The following is a 16847-nucleotide window of genomic DNA, read 5'->3' on the forward strand; positions in this document are numbered from 1 at the left end:
AAATACACCTATATTTTGAATAGCTTGGACACTGGTTTTAAAGGAATAAGAAATAAAGATTGAGTGGTCTCTATGGTAAAAAGTGAGGAGGACATACCATAAGCAAATTATTGTGAGGGTGACAAATGATTTCATGTCCTAACAATGGAACTCAGAAGAGGAAAACATACCATGTGCTGGTCATTCAGAAGGTGCACCACATGTGATGTCCACTCTCCCATGGGCACCAAATCAGGTGAAGTCTTGTAGAGGCGCAAGAGGCAGAGGGCAGCGCTCTGCTTCACACTGTCCATGGTATCACTGAGGTGTAATACAGACAAACCAAAGGGTCAGATAGTTGGTATCTTAGGGGAGGAATGAGAATGACTTGCTAATAGAAGGTTTTAGGTTTAATCTTTGACATTACCAGATAAAAGGATCAGTCAGCTGATAATGGAGAAAATACTTTGTTGCTTGAGGTATTGGAAAGCCTTTTGTAGTTTTCCCCAATGAGTAATTGAGACCCTTCAGATGTTGCTGAACCACAATTCCCAGAAGCTTCCATTGAGACACATTGAATAGTACTGTACTGTCTCCAGATGTTACTGAACACTGCTAATTCCTACCCAAACTTAGGCTTTTGGGGTATATTGGGCTATAATTATTAGAATTCTCACTGTTCCTTTTGGCAGGGAATTCTGGCAGTTCTAGCCTTAGTGAAACTGGAGGGTCTAGGATAGGGTCAGAATGGTATAAATAATGCCATCTGGGTAAATAAAATTATGTCTTCTGTTACAAATCAGCCTCTGATGCACCTAAATACCATAATGAAAACTACCCATCTTACCCCACATAGTTAGTCCTTCATACATTGACTCTGCCTTACCCAGCCACCAGGATTCGGGGGATCTCAGAAGCAAAGGCCTCTGCCATTTCACGGCTGCCAACATTGGCGATGCAATGCAGGGCCAGGCATATGAAGGTGGGATTGCGACTTGACAGGTCATTCTTGATAGCATTGTTGATGAGGCGGATCAGGTCACTGTTGGAGTTCACCAGCACGGAAATGAACAGGTAGCCCTAGTAGACACGAAAGACACAGAGAGAACCAAGGGTAAATTATGCACTGTAAGACAGGCAGGGTCATAGCTTTACTACAGGGGCAGAGAAACAATGATCCCCCAAGTCTTGTTGCACTACAAATTTCAGCAGGTCTAGCCAGTATGGCTGTGGTGAGGAATGCTGGGAGCTATAGTTAGGAACAATTGCATTTTTTACAGTTCTGCTTCAATGAGCAAAACAACATGCAAAGGATCACTTTGTCCCTCAGCAGACAATGGTTATAATAAGGCTGGCTAGATGCCCAAAAGTGATAAGAGTGTGCTATTTAATTAATTTTGATTTCCTCTCTGGAACACAACCTTGCAGAAGCCCTTCCTCTGGCACTTTCATTAGCTGCCCTACTATTTTCTGCCAAAGCACAGAAGACTACAGGTAGTCCTCGAATTACGAGTATAATGGAGCCTGCAAATTCCACTCATAACTCAAAAACTCATGGGAGTGAATCTCGTACCTCGAATGAGATCACTCCCTTGCTCGTTAAAACGAACGCAGCTCATAAAGTGCACATGAGGTATCTCAGGGTAGGGAAGGCCATGGGGGGCCTAGTGATGGAATAGGCCCCCAAGGCCTCCCCAACCCACTAAGATACCTCATGCTTCCCCCTCCCTTCCTGCTGTGCCAGACTCACTTACCTTGAAAAGATCCATCTCCTCTCTGCCATGGTTTCTGCCTTTAAGGGAGAGGAGAGTCGATGGAAGCTCCTGGGTGCCCGTAATATCGCGCAAGTTCAGCTACCGATCCTCTTTTGCAGAAAATGGGAGCCTGAAGTCTTGCAGTGTTTGCTCCCACCCCCAACTCCTTTCTGACACTGCTGAAACAATTTTCACCAGGATGGAGACCTTGGGGAAACTGGAAGCTCCGTCTGCATGCAAATGCATGCTTAGAAATGGAACGAAACGCTCCATTTCTCAAGTGCCCCACTGGCAGCCTCACAGAGCTTCCAGTCTCTATCAGGTCTCCGTCCATGTAAAAAGAGTTTGAGCACCTATGGGGCACTTGGAAACCAAGCATTTGCTTCATTTTCAAATGCTCCATAGGGGCTGAAAAACAGACTGGAAGCTTTGCGTGGCTGCCAGTGCGCACTTAGAAACGGAGCAGAATGCTCTGTTTCCCAAGTGCCCCATTCCAGGCATACAGAACTTGCAGTCTCTGCCAGGTTTCCATTTGCATAAAAAGTCAGTGCCTATACAGCGCTTCCAAATGGGGAAGGGTCTGCTCTGGCCACCGCTGCCTCACTCTATCAGCATCAGGGCTCTGCCCATCTTGCTCGCTTCCCCAAAGCATCCCTTCACTAACCTCCTTTCCAGCTCCGTTCTTTGCCACAGACCTTCCAACTTTGCAAGATTTTTTTTTTCACGTGAAGTTGGAAGGTCGGATTGATCTTTTTTTTAGTCCCACAAACTTCTTTTGTTGCCTTGAACACGAAGAATGGAGCTGGAAAGGAGGTTAGTGAAGGAATGTGGATACCCTGGGGTGGGGTGGGGGTTAGGATTTGGCATTGTGGATTGTGGAGTGTTTGTGCTGTGGTGGGGTTATTCAAAATGCAGAGAACCCCTGCATTTTGAATAACCCCATAGGTGCTCAAACACCTTTCATCCGAATGGAGACCTGACTCACATGGAGTTTCAAGCAGTCACACGGAGCGTTCATTTCTTTTTCTGAAGTGTCCCACTGCAGGCACATGGACCTTCCAATCTCACTCAGGTCTGCATTTGAATAAAAAGTGTTTGAGCGGCAGCAGCTTGAGTTTCTCCGCTCTGTCCTGAAGGAAGAAACCGGAGGCGCAGAACAGGATTGCTCTCAAGAAGACACAGGTGTACTGCATGCACCGGCCTTATTGAAAGCAATCCTGCTCTGCGCCTCCATTTCCTTTCACTCAGAGCAGAGTGGTGAGGATTTGTGTCAGCCGGCTGGCCAGGCAAAGACTAAGTCGGGAGGGGGTGGCTGGCTGGCTGCGGAGAGGGATCATGGCTGCTCAGGTGGTTGCCACTGCTGCCGGCTTGCATGCGGGTGCAAGGGACCTGGCCCCGCGATGCCTCCCTTCTCAGTTGAAGGCTTCATTCCTGCCCTCAAACTAAGGCTGGTGCACGTGAGCAAGGAGCTCACCCGGGCCACGGAAGGCATTGGTTCCTGTGCCTGGCCGACTCTGATTACATGCTTTGCCCCATAGGCATGCAAACGAATCAAACACTCCCCCCCCCAGACAATGTAAGCTTCCAGGGGCCATGATCTGTTTTGCAGAGAATTTCTGTTTGAACTTGCATGATATTACGGCTGTTGTGATTCAGGGTCAGCCTGTGGGTTCGGCAGTTGGGTCGGATGACTCAGAGGAGGAGGAGGGGGGTGTTGAAGAGCTTGCTGAGGGGGTTGGAGAGCTTGCTGATGAGAGCCCTCAGCCAGGCCCCTCCCACCTGGTCACGACGCAGACCCAGCTGTGTGAGCCTGACAGCGTGGATGAAGATGACCCACAGCTGGCCCTGTTCAAGGACGCCCAACGCAGGAGGCAGTCAATCAGGAGTAAACAGAGGAAGGCAATGGGGCACCTCGGAAGGAGACAGAAAGAAGCCACGCCCTGAACTGTATAAAAGGGGAATGTGTGGGAGGGCTGGTTTGCTGAAGGCAACCGCTTGAATAGCTCCTGTTTCATGGTTCGTGTCTTGTTTTGCTCTGTTTTATGTTAATAAATTTGGCAGGCTTAGTTCCAGCCTCTTGCCTTCTTGTAAAAGGGGTTGTCCCTGCCTTTTCTGCAGGGCCGGTAGCAGGCTGGTACAGAACAGTTTGCTTTCAGCCTCCCACCCCTTACTATTATTATGGAGCAGCTACGTGCTGAGAATGCCCAGCTCGCCCAGCAACTCACTTTGTTGGCAGCTCAGGTGGCTCAATTGCAAGCTCAGGTCCATGCTGCACCCCCACCATCACCCCCACCCAGGAGAAAATGCCAAGTTGCAATGCCAGATAAATTTACTGGCAATCCAAACTGTTTCCTGCTTTCCTGGGACAATGCCAGCTCTTTATCAGCGTGAGAGCAGCTGATTTCCCCACTGATAAGGTGGGGTTTGTGTTAAGCCTTCTTTCGGGTGATGCAGCTCGTTGGGGCACGCCTCTGCTGGCTCAACCTAGTCCATTGTTGGACAACTTTGTGGGGTTTTGTGATCATATGCGTCTGATGTATGAGGACCCTATAAAGACACAGACTGCTACTCGACACCTGAAAGCTCTGAGGCAGGGTCAGCGATTTTCGGCTGCTTAGCCAGGATTCCGCCTGGAATGAGGCTGCGCTTGTGGATGCCTTCCAGGATGGATTGTCGGAGGAGATGTTGGATGAGCTGGCCCGTGTGGATATTCCCTCAGACCTGAATGGGCTGATCCATCTCTGCCTGCGGATCGATGCTCGGTTGCAGCAGCAAAGGAGTCGCCGTGCCACCCCACAGACCCCTGCAGCCCCTGTTGTGCGTGAGCCCCCAGTTCAAAGGGAGGAGCCAATGGAGCTGGGTGCCACCAGGTCTCGTCTATCGGTGACTGAAATGAACAGACGACGATCGGGGGGGTTGTGTTTTTACTGCGGGGACCCTGGGCATTTGGCTGCTTTTTGCCCAAAGAAGCGACAGCGGGCATCAGTGACCGAGTCTGCCCCGAGAAAGTCCCCTACTTTTCTGTCGGGAAACACCCCGAGCCCGATCTAGACGGTGTGATAGATCGGGCGTTCCACAACAACACTGAGCGACGTCTTTCTAATGCTGCCTGTGGACCTCCACGGCATCTGATATTGGAGGCACGTCTGATCCTTCCTGGCAAGCCAGATTCCAGTCCATGCCTTAATTGACTCTGGGGCCACCACAAATTTTATGGACTCAGCATTTGTGGCCAAATGGGCTGTTCCCCAGTGCCCGGTGGATCCGCCCATGTTAGTGGAGACTATCGATGGTCGAGTGCTCCTGTCTGGGCCAATTACGGCCGCCACGCAACCATTATGTATGGCCATCAGTTCCCATGTGGAGGCCATCCAGTTCTATATCACCTCAGATCTGCATTTTCCCGTGGTCTTGGCTCCTCGTCAGGGTTCGGCCGGGTGATGAGTGGAAGATGGCGTTTGGTACTCGCTATGGACATTTTGAGTACACGGTGATGCCGTTTGGCCTGACCAACGCCCCCGCCGTGTTTCAGCATTTCATGAACAACATTTTCCGGGATTTGTTGGATCAGTTTGTCGTGATCTACTTGGACGACATCCTGATCTACTCCCCGTCGTGTGAGGTGCACCATCAGCATCTCCATCAGGTACTGCAGCGACTCCGAGAACATCGGCTGTTTGCCAAGTTGGAGAAGTGCCAGTTCTACCGGGTGTCCATCGATTTCCTGGCTCACCGCATTTCTCCTGAGGGCATCGCCATGGAGCTGAGTAAGGTTGAGTCTTTGCAGAGTTGGCAACCCCCGCGTCGCGTGAAGGATGTTCAGTGACTTCTTGGGTTCGCCAACTATTACCGAACTTTCATCCCTGGGTTTGCTGCCTTGACAGCCCCCCTCACCCGGCTCCTGCAGAAGAAGACTCGGTTCCAGTGGAACGCTCCAGAACAACGGGCTTTCCAGACTTTGAAGGAAGCCTTCATGAAGGAGCCCATCTTGAAGCATCCTGACCCGCAACGGCCGTTTGTCGTGGAGGCGGACGCCTCCGACATTGCCATTGGGGCAGTGTCACTCCAGGCAACGATGCCCAGCAGTACCCTCTTCCCTTGCGTGTACCATTCATGAAAACTGAACCCTTCGGAGCGCAATTATACAATCTGGGAGAAGGAGCTGCTGGCCATCAAAGTGGCGTTCGAGGCCTGGAGGCATCATCTGGAGGGAGCGCGGCATCAAATCGAGGTCCGGACGGACCATAAGAATTTGGAAAGCCTGCAGACCGCTCGGAATTTGAACCAACGCCAGATCCGGTGGTCTCTTTTTTTTTTTTATTGAAAAGTTTTAACATACAATTTTTCTTTAAAAATCCCCCCTCCCCCTCCCTTCTCCCTCCCCCCCTACCTCTCCCCCCTCCCCCCCTCCCCCCCCACTTCCCAGAGCTAAATACAAGGTATATATATAAAAAATCATAAACAACCATATACTAACAACTATAAACTCTAAAATCCATCACTCTCTAGCTTATATAGGATAAAACAAACCTTAGTAATATTAAATATATATAAAGAAACTAAAATAGAAAAAGAAAAAAAGAAAGAAGACTTATTCAAATGCTACATGAAACTTCTTAACCCTATACTTGTTCTGGATAAACTCAATCCATTTTCTCCATTCCATAATATAGCGTTCTTGCGAGTGATCTTTCAAATAGGCCGAAATCTTCGCCATCTCTGCCAGGTCGGAAACCTTTAAAGTCCACTCTTCTATGGTCGGCAGTTCCTCTTTCTTCCAATACTGACCTATCAAAAGTCTTGCTGCCGTAATTAAATTCAACATCAACTTGGTGTCCACAACTGTAACATCTGTAATTATTCCCAACAAAAAAAGTTGCGGACAAAACTTTATCCTCTGTTTAAAAATCTTCTGCATGTTCCACCAGACTTTTATCCAAAAAGCCTTAACCTATTTACAAGTCCACCATATGTGAAAATATGTTGCGTCTTCATCACCGCACCTCCAACATTTAGGCTGATAATTCGGATACATACTTGCAAGCTTTTTAGGATCTAAATGCCATCTATAAAACGTTTTGTAAAAATTCTCTCTTAGATTTTGAGCTTGTGTAAATTTTACGTTCCTCACCCAAATCTTTTCCCACGTGTCCATTGTGATAACTTCCTGGATGTTTTGGGCCCATTTTATCATACAATCCTTAACAAGTTCTGTTTCTGAATCAATCTCTATCAACGCAAGATATATCCGTTTAATATGTGCTGGTCCCTGATTTCTAATTTGCTTTATCAAATTTTCATCAGTCATTGTAAAACTATTTTTCTGGTCTTCTTTCCACCTGGCCCGTAACTGAGTATATTGAAACCAGTTTTGAACAACCTCCTCTTCTCGCAAGAGGCTATATGATTTCAAACACCAGACATTTCTTTCCAAGCTTAGGATCTCCTTGTACGTAGTCACATCATGTTTGAAACCAGCATGTATATTTTCTATTGCGTGTTTTGGAATTGCCCACAGTGGTATCTTGCAATCTAGCTTATGTCTATACTTCTTCCAAACTCTCAACAATGCCTGTCTTAAAATATGCACTCTAAACACATTGTCTACCTTCTTGTCATACAACAAATATGCATGCCAGCCAAACAACAAATCGTGGCCCTCAAGATTTAATAATCTCTCTTGTGTCAAATTAATCCAATCACTTATTCCTACTAATGCAGCAGCTTCATAATATAGTTTAAAATTGGGCATTTTAAGACCACCTCTCTCACGAGTATCCTGCATAATCTTAAGTTTAACTCGTGGCTTTTTCCCTGCCCAAACAAATTTATTGATACCTCGCTGCCATTCCTCCAAATTAGAATCTTTCTTAAGAATCGGTATCATTTGAAATAAAAATAAAAATTTAGGCAGGACATTCATTTTCACTGCTGCGATCCGTCCCAACAAAGACAATTGCAATTTTTCCCAACTCTCCAATTCTTTTTGAATTTTCCCCCATAGTTTTTCATAATTATTTTTATATAACTTTGTATTAGAGGGCGACAAAAGCACCCCCAAATATTTAACCCTTTTAACAATCTCAAATCCAGTTAATCCTTCTAAGAGAGCCTTTTGCGAAACTGTCATATTTTTGGCCAGAATTTTGGTTTTCTGTATATTAACTTTAAATCCAGAAACCTTCCCATATTGTGTTATTATCTCCATCAGGTCCACAACAGAGTTCTCTGGCTGGGTCACTGTAACAACCAGATCATCTGCGAATGCTCTCAATCTATAATCCTGATCTCTAATTTGTATCCCCTTAATTTTTTCCGAATTCCGTATTTTAACCAATAATATCTCTAATGTTAACACAAATAACAAGGGCGATAACGGACACCCTTGCCTTGTGCCCTTCTCAATATTACATGCTTCTGTCAGACTATTATTAACTATGATTCGGGCAGTTTGTTTTTGGTATAATGCCCTAATCGGTTGTAAAAAAATTTCCCCAAAATCCATTTTGTCTAAAACTTTCAACAAAAATTGCCAATTCAATTGATCAAAAGCTTTTTCAGCATCTAGAAAAATTAGCGCCGCAGGGATCTGGTTGTTCCTTTCCAAAAACTCTAACACATCAACTATATGCCTCACATTATTTTTCATTTGCCTACCACTAATAAACCCCGTTTGGTCCCCATGAATCACCTGTTGCAGAACCCTCATCAGTCTATTAGCCAAAACCTTAGCAAATATCTTGTAATCTGTATTTAAAAGCGATATCGGTCTATAATTTTTAACTTGAGTAGCATCTTGGTCTTCCTTCGGAATCAAGGAAATAAAAGCTGTTCTCCAAGACGGTGGCACCTTTCCCCCCCTCTGGATTGTCTGGAACAGTTCCTTTAACGGTTTTATCATCTCTAATTGTAGATTTTTGTAGTAAGCCGCAGTCAAACCATCCGTACCTGGTGCTTTATCCACCTTCAATTCCTTAATTGCTGTAAAAATTTCTTCTTCTGTAATCAATTGATTAATCCCCTCTTTTTGTACTTGCGTAAGAACCGGGATGCTAGCATTCTCCAAATATACATCAATGTCTTTTTCATTAATCTTCTCCTTAGCATATAATTTAGAATAAAAATCCACAAAAGCATCCTTGATAAGGTCCTGTTGAAACACAACCCTTCCTTTATGCTCAATTTTGTCTATATTAGAAGCCCTTTGTTTTTTCCTCAATCTATAAGCTAACCATCTACCTGGTTTGTTAGCGTTGCAAAAGGTATTATGCCTGGCAAACCGCAAATTAGTTGCCACTTGGTCAGCCATTAATTTATCAAATTGTCCTCTTAACAGTTTAATAGCCTCCTTAGTCTTCACATCCTCTGAATTCAAAATCAAAGCCTTTTCTTTTTCCTTTATTTCATTCTCCAGTTCTTTCCTCCTAGCTTCCACAGCACGTCTATGTTTATTATTCATATATATCAACACCCCTCTCATGTAGGCCTTGCTAGCATCCCAAACCATATCCATAGAGGTGCCCTTATTCATATTAATTTCAAAAAAATCCTTCATCCGCTGTTTGCATTCTTCCACATTTCTCTGATTTCTAAACAAATTCTCATTTACGCGCCACGAGCGCCTGTCTCTATTCTCCTTATCAATCTCTAACCAAACTGGACTATGATCAGAGATAGTTCTTGCACAAATCTTCACCTTTTTAGTCCTCAAAAAAAAATCATTAGTCAACAAAATAAAATCAATCCTAGAAAAAGATTGATGTCTGTCAGAATAAAAAGTATAATCCTTTTCCTGCAAATGTCTCTCACGCCAAATATCTCGCAGTTCCAAGTCATTCTTCATTTCAAAAAAAGATTTAGGCAGTCTAGCATGACTTGGGATGCGCTTAAAAGCTCCAGCCTTGTCCATCTGTACATCCAAAACACCATTCCAGTCCCCCATAAAAATAAAAGATTTATAATCCAACTGGGTAAGCTTTGTGTGAAGTAAACTAAAAAAGTCAGCTTGTTGATTAGGAGCATATAATCCAACTAAAAGCGTCTTTTTACCTTCTAACAGCAGCTCTATCATAACATATCTTCCATGCTTATCTGCTTCAATTAAGTCTGCTGTTAAGGCACTTTTAACATAAACAACCACTCCATTTTTCTTATTCATTGCAGAAGCAACAAATTGCGTACCCAACCTTGAGTTCGATAAATACTTTTGATCCACAACTCTAATATGCGTTTCTTGCAAACATATAACATCTATCTTGAATTGTTTTAAATATTGAAAAACTTTCTTCCTCTTCTGTGGTGAATTTAGTCCATTAACGTTCCAAGTTAAAAATTTAGTTGCCATGCATATCCTCCCAAAGCTCTTGGAGCACTGCTTTGATAGAACTATCTTCTTTAGGCCGTGCTCCTCCCACTGCTTGGCTGTAAGTACGTTGTGGAAGTTCCAAAGACTTTTGCTGGTCTTGTTCTTTTATTTTTTTTGATTGTTTTAAAGCCGCACGCGTTACCCTTTGCTCTCTAGGATCATCCAAAGAAGTTATAGCTTGATCTCCTCCAGCACCGTTTTCCTCTACTTCAGCCTCTTGATGTTCTCCTTCTCCAGATCCCTTTGCAGCTTCCAGAAGTGTTAATGGGGTTGCTTTTAAAACGTTATTGTAAAAATCACGCGCTTGCTTCACAGTAACCAACCGGTACCTTTTACCTTCATGCATCACCATCAACCCAACTGGAATCTCCCATCTGAACCTTATATCTCGTTGCTTGAGCTCTTGCACAAGAAATGTAAAATCCTTCCTTCTCCTTAAAATCTTTGGAGGAATTTCTTTTAGAACCAAGACTTCTTGATCAGCAATCACAACTTTAGCATCATAGGCAGCCTGTATAACTTCATCTCTAATTTCCCTTTTTGCAAAGTAAACCACCACATCTCTAGGCAACTTTCTCTGTCTAGCAATCCATGAATTCACACGGAACACTTTATCCATACCTCCTCTTATTTCAGATGCTGGCTGATTCAATACCACTTCGAGAGCCTCAGAAACCAGCTGCTTTAAATCTTCCTTAATATTCTCTTTTAAGCCTCTGATTCTAACAGCAAACTGCATCTGGTAATATTGAGCAAGACTTAATTCTCTTTCCATTTTGTCTCTTAAATCTTCATTCTCCAGTACTTTTGCTTCTAATATGGCATTCTTTTGAGTCAAATCATCCACTTTTTCATCCAAATCTTCCACACATTCCGCCACTTTATGCACTGAAGACAAAATGTCTACCTTCATCACGCTGAACTTCTGTTCCATCCTCTCTTCCATTCTCTCCTCCAATTTCTCCAATTTCTCCTCCATCTGTGCAAATTTATCACCCATTGATTCCAAAATTACCTGGGCATGTTTTTCAAGAGCCTCTCGTAAGTCCTTCGGTGTCAATACATCAGGAGGATGCAACGCCTGCAATGATGATTGTTGCACCGGAGAAGTTCCACCACTCCGAAGAGTTTTAGGGGGAGGTTTAGCCGCCATCTTTTACTTTCAATTGTGACGCACTTTCACTTTAAGTTTAAAAAAGTCCATCAAGCTCGAGAGTAAAATAAAATAATCCTCTTCACCTTTTCCTCTTGTACCGCTCTGCCTGCTCTTATTACTCCATAGTCCTTCCTTCAGGCAGGGGTGGTCGCAGACGCCTGGCTCTGCTCCAAGAAATCCGGAGCAGAGACGCTGGCCAGCTGGGAGCGACCCAGGCTTCGGGGGAGTTCAATCCTTCAGCCGCCCAAGCTCCAAGCTCAGGCGGCCCCGGAGAACTCGACCCCTACCTGGGGCCTCACCCCCTCCTCTTCTCCCGAGGAGGGGGCTTCAAATTCGCCCGAACAGCTGATCGGCGCTGTTTCGGGCGAAAATCACTCAGCTGAGCCGCGGGCAGCCCGGGAAGGCTGTCTCCGGCGCCGCACAGCCACCGGAAGTCGGATCAGCCCGGTGGTCTCTTTTCTTTGCGAGGTTCGACTTCTGAGTTCGGTACATACCTAGTGGGCACAATCAAAGAGTGGATGCTCTGTCCAGGAAGCCTGAATATTCCTGAGTGGAAGACAAGCTTCTGCCCAGGACAGTGATCCCCGTCGAGTCTTTTGCTGCGGTGCGGGAGCCGGTTGATATACGGGCTCGGATCCGTGAGGCACAGCAGCAGGAGGTGTGGGTGGCTCAGCGGAAGGAGGAGGTGGGGCCAGATTCTCCTTGGACGGTCACGGATGGACTCTTGTATTATCGTGACCGGCTCTACGTTCCGGGAGGGCCACTCAGGGGACTCATCCTCAGCCAGTGTCACGATAACCCGGCAGCGGGGCATTTTGGCCTGTTCAAGACCCTGAACCTGGTCTCCCGTACCTTCTGGTGGCCCCGAGTCCGACACGACGTCCAGTCCTATGTCACCTCCTGCATCCCATGCAGACAGGCCAAGTCAGCGACAGGGGCCCCGCCTGGATTACTGCAGCCCTTGCCGACACCCAAAAGACCCTGGGGGGCTGTGTCCATGGACTTCTTGATGGATTTACCCCCATCCTCTGGTTTTACGACAGTGTATGTGGTGGTGGACATGCTGACCAAGATGGCGCACTTCATCCCCTGTCGCGGCTTACCATCAGCCCGCGCCACTAGTCGTATGTTCATTCAGCAGGTGTTTCGGCTGCACGGCCTCCCTGATAGAGTAGTCTCTGATAGGGGGGCCCAGTTTACAGCCCGCTTCTGGCAGGAGTTGATGCATGCGTTGGATATCAAGATTTGCCTCTCGTCCGTGCATCATCCTCAAACTGACGGGGGAACCGAGAAGGTCATCGGTATCCTGGAACAATATCTGCGCTGCTACGTCAATCTGCAGCAAAACAATTGGGTGGACTATCTGGCCATATCTGAGTTTGCATTTAACAATTCGCAGCACACCTCCACACAGATGACACCGTTCTTGGCCAATGTGGGATATCACCCCCGGTTTTTCCCCCTTTCTCCCGTGGACTCACCGGAACCGGCAGCGAACGACTTCATGGCAGAGTTACATGAAGTGGTTGGTGCGACGTCAGTTAGAGAAGGCCAAGGCCGATTACAAAAAGTTTGCTGATCGGTCAAGGCGGGATACGCCTCCACTATCGGTGGGAGATCAGGTCTGGTTGTCCACCAGGAACCTACCGTCAACACGGCCGGTGAGAAAATTAGATCACCGATATTTAGGACCGTTCCCAGTCGAGGGTATCATCAATCCGGTCGCCTATCGCTTAACTCTGCCACGTTCCCTGCGCGTGCACCCAGTTTTTCATCGGTCTCTGTTGGTCCCCGAGCAACCGGCCTGTCCACTCCGCCGAGCGGAACCTCCATCAGGACCTTGTGATGGAGACAGCACCCCCGAGTACGAGGTCGCCAGCATCAGGGACTCCCGTTGGCTGAAAGGTCGTTTCCAGTACCTGATTGAATGGAAAGGTTACAGACCAGAGGACTTCACCTGGGAAGACGTGACCGCCGTTCATGCCCCTGCGTTGGTGACCGCTTTTCATGAACAATTTCCATCCCGACCGCATCCGGATTGGCAGACCCAGGGGAAGGGCCCTGCGGTGCGGGATAGTGTTGTGATTCAGGGTCAGCCTGTGGGTTCGGCAGTTGGGTCGGACGACTCAGAGGAGGAGGAGGGGGGTGTTGAAGAGCTTGCTGAGGGGGTTGGAGAGCTTGCTGATGAGAGCCCTCAGCCAGGCCTCTCCCACCTGGTCACGACACAGACCCTGCTGTGTGAGCCTGACAGCGTGGATGAAGATGACCCACAGCTGGCCCTGTTCAAGGACACCCGACGCAGGAGGCAGTCAACCAGGAGTAAACAGAGGAAGGCAATGGGGCACCTCGGAAGGAGGCAGAAAGAAGCCACGCCCTGAACTGTATAAAAGGGGAATGCGTGGGAGGGCTGGTTTGCTGAAGGCAACCGCTTGAATAGCTCCTGTTTCATGGTTCGTGTCTTGTTTTGCTCCGTTTTATGTTAATAAATTTGGCAGGCTTAGTTCCAGCCTCTTGCCTTCTTGTAAAAGGGGTTGTCCCTGCCTTTTCTGCAGGGCCGGTAGCAGGCTGGTACAGAACAACGGCACCCAGGAGCTTCCATTGTCAGCGCAAAAAGCATTTCCAAGCCAACTCTCCTCTCCCTCAAAGAGAAAGAAACTGCAGCAGAGAGGAGACAGATTTCGCAAGGTAAGTGAGTCCGGCGTGGCAGGAAGGGAGGGGGAAGCAGTTGTGGGGAGTGGGGAGAGGAATAGGGTGAAGATTGCAGAGCCTCTGCAGTTGCTCGTAAGGGCAAACGACTGCTGTGGTGCTGCAATAGTCGTAATTTTGGGATTTGCTCGTAAACACTAGGGGGTGCTGATCACATAACTTCAAATGAGCGTTAAGTGAATGCTCGTAACTCGGGAATTACCTGTATTTTTTCCTTCTCTTCAACTTTCAACAAGCTCAGCTACTGCTTTATTAGTGAATAATATTTCCCATCTCCTTATCAGAATGGTTCCAAATTCAAGGAGAAAGAATGCATCTTGTAACAAAGATAGGAAAGAGGAAAGAATGGAGTAGAGAGACCCCGGGCTCAAATCCCCACTGAGGCTTAGTTCACATAAAATAGCAATCAAGATGGAAAGATTGATTTTGGATGGCAACAATCCATACGATTGTGAAGAGTGAAGCTAGAAGAAGGTTGTGCACCTGAGTTTTGTAACTTGTTTTTTTTTTCATTCAGTGTCTTGCAGGAACCAAGGCAGTGCCATAGTAGGTGTGAACTAAGCCATCACATTAAGCCACAATATACTTTCTTGTTTAGGCAAATGTATATGCAGGAATTGTGTTTAAGGTGTAGCATGCTGCATGAACCCAGCCATTTGACTGTACAACCCTGGAACTAGCACGGTGTATAGTTAGAGTGTCAGACTAGGTTTAATAGAATCCAGATGGATCTTGTACCAATTATACTCTTATTCAAACTGAAAGGTTTGTTGTGGGTATTAAATAAATATGGGCAGAACATATGTTACATTGGAAGATAAATAGGTTAAAGTAAATGTAATGCATATATTCATAATCAGAAATTTCCAAACTTCATGTCATAGCCTTTTCTCTTCAGCTGAAATCTATCAGGTACACTATTGTCATTTACTTTTCACATGTAAAATCAAAATAATGAGAGAGTAAAATCCAGGATTTTTTTTAAAGATCACACTATCCTTGGGCTTACTCACAATTTGTTTTTCTGTATATTTGTTGGAGCTGAGCAAATTGACGGCCTCCATGTGCCCAAAGTCGATGTCATGGCCCAACAGGAAGATGAAAAGCAGCTTGCAGACATATTTCTTCTTGCTGTAACCATCCAAGGCTTTATCTCCTGAGAGATGAGAGTGACAGGTGGGAAGTGGGGCAAGGTCACTTGACCTGCTGGAAGGAGAGAGGTATCTGCAAGGCAGCTGAGAGGACAGCTACAACAGCACCCTGGTGTTCTTCTACAAGTACCCAGAAAACCATTTTGTCACCAGAAGTCAAGGTCACAGGAAATATCTTCCTGTTTTCCTTTTTATATGACCCCTCAAATTTCCTGGTAGACTACTCTTTTCTACTACTCTTCTGGAGGCCCAGTTTGGGAGGCTGCTATAAGTCACACAATATTCTGCTCTGATTCTCCACCTTTAGGATGGGATGCTGAGACTAGGCAAGTCCTACTACTTCATCAAATATCCCAATGGCAGAAATGAAACCGCCAATAGGCTTGGAAATTCTTTTTACCACAGAATTCACATTGGGGAACAGCAAAGACCTTGATTAACACTTCCCATCAATTCTCAACTACTCTGGCCAATGAAGCAAGGAAGAACAGAGAGTTCTCTTTTTCTCCATTCACTTACAATCTGATGGAAAAAAAAGTGCTTGCTTCTATCGACATCAGTGAATGCATTCATATGGGTACACACCAATAAGAAAATAATACTATTTGCAGGAATATTAGAAAACCCATTTCTGATGCAATGTGCAGACCAATGTTTGACAGCAACTGAATTCTTCACAATCCCAAACCCTAACAATGATTGAAAGATTTACAGTAGAAAAAAAAAGAATGTATTTTAATTTGAAATTTGGGGCAAAAAGTCACTCTTGTGTTCCATTGTGATTGTCTAATAGTACTTTTCTTTCCACCATTTTGACAGTTGTCCTGTCAAGGTAATTTTTATAAAATGATGTACCACTGGTACATGTCTCCAGAAAATTTATCCAGAATGTATAAAAGTACTTCAAACCTGTGTTGGAAATGTGGAATACATGAAAGGTCATTTTATTATGCCTGGTGGACTTGTAAAAAGCCAGAAAATTTTGAGTTCAAAGACACATAGAATTTTCAAGATTAATATTAATTGAATCCATAACTTTTCTTCCTGGGACTAATGGATAGGCAATTAGAAAAGAGTTATGAAATATTATTTTTGCATATGAAAACTGTTGTGAGACTATTATATACAGAAAAATGGAAAGACTCTGAAATACCCACAATGGAGGAATGGCTGGTGAAGATGACAGAATTAGCAGAGATGACAAAAGTGACTTGTCTGATAAGAGAAAGAACAATAACCACATTTGTTAGTGACTAGAAACCCCTCATAGACTTTTTGCTGAAAAAAGAAAAAAATGAACTTGTAATTTATGAGTTTATTAGAAAGGGTAGATCATGGAAAGAAGGAGATTATGTTGCAACCTTAGAGAGAGAGGATAAAATATAAATGTACTTGTAACTGTGGTGGAATCTGGCGCTGAGTTAAGAGAGGGAGGAGTAAAGAAAACCTCAGCCTTGAATTGGTGCTATGCAGGTAGTAGTACAGGTGGGATCCTCCCTAATTTCTTTTCAGCATTTAAAAGTATGCCTTACTATGGCAAGATTTTGTCTATGGGTGAGCATACAATAAAGAAACTGCTTTGAACTTTTACATATGTCATTCTTGGCTTCCCACACCTGAAGTAACTGCTGTTAAGAAAATCAGAAGCTGCTTCTTTATAAACTTTTTCTCTTTTGTTTCTCTTTCTCTCAAAGAAAAAACTATAGTAAATGTGAAAAAGCAAACAAAAGAAAGGA

The 16847-nt window shown here is 45.2% G+C and overlaps 1 protein-coding gene across 1 annotated transcript in view; it reads right to left on the reverse strand.

Annotated features, from left to right (window-relative positions):
• LOC310648204 (AP-2 complex subunit alpha-1-like) overlaps positions 1 to 16847 on the reverse strand; it is a 172634-nt gene that overhangs the window by 85069 nt on the left and 70718 nt on the right. Inside the window, exons 3-5 of the mRNA XM_083375954.1 lie at positions 14974 to 15116; positions 866 to 1059; positions 171 to 300 (exon numbers count right to left, since the gene is read on the reverse strand). Of these exons, the coding sequence (XP_083232080.1) occupies positions 171 to 300; positions 866 to 1059; positions 14974 to 15116 (467 nt within the window). The remainder of the gene's footprint in view (positions 1 to 170; positions 301 to 865; positions 1060 to 14973; positions 15117 to 16847) is intronic.

The sequence above is a fragment of the Vipera ursinii genome (assembly GCF_947247035.1).
Source record: "Vipera ursinii genome assembly, chromosome: W".
NCBI lineage: Eukaryota > Metazoa > Chordata > Lepidosauria > Squamata > Viperidae > Vipera > Vipera ursinii.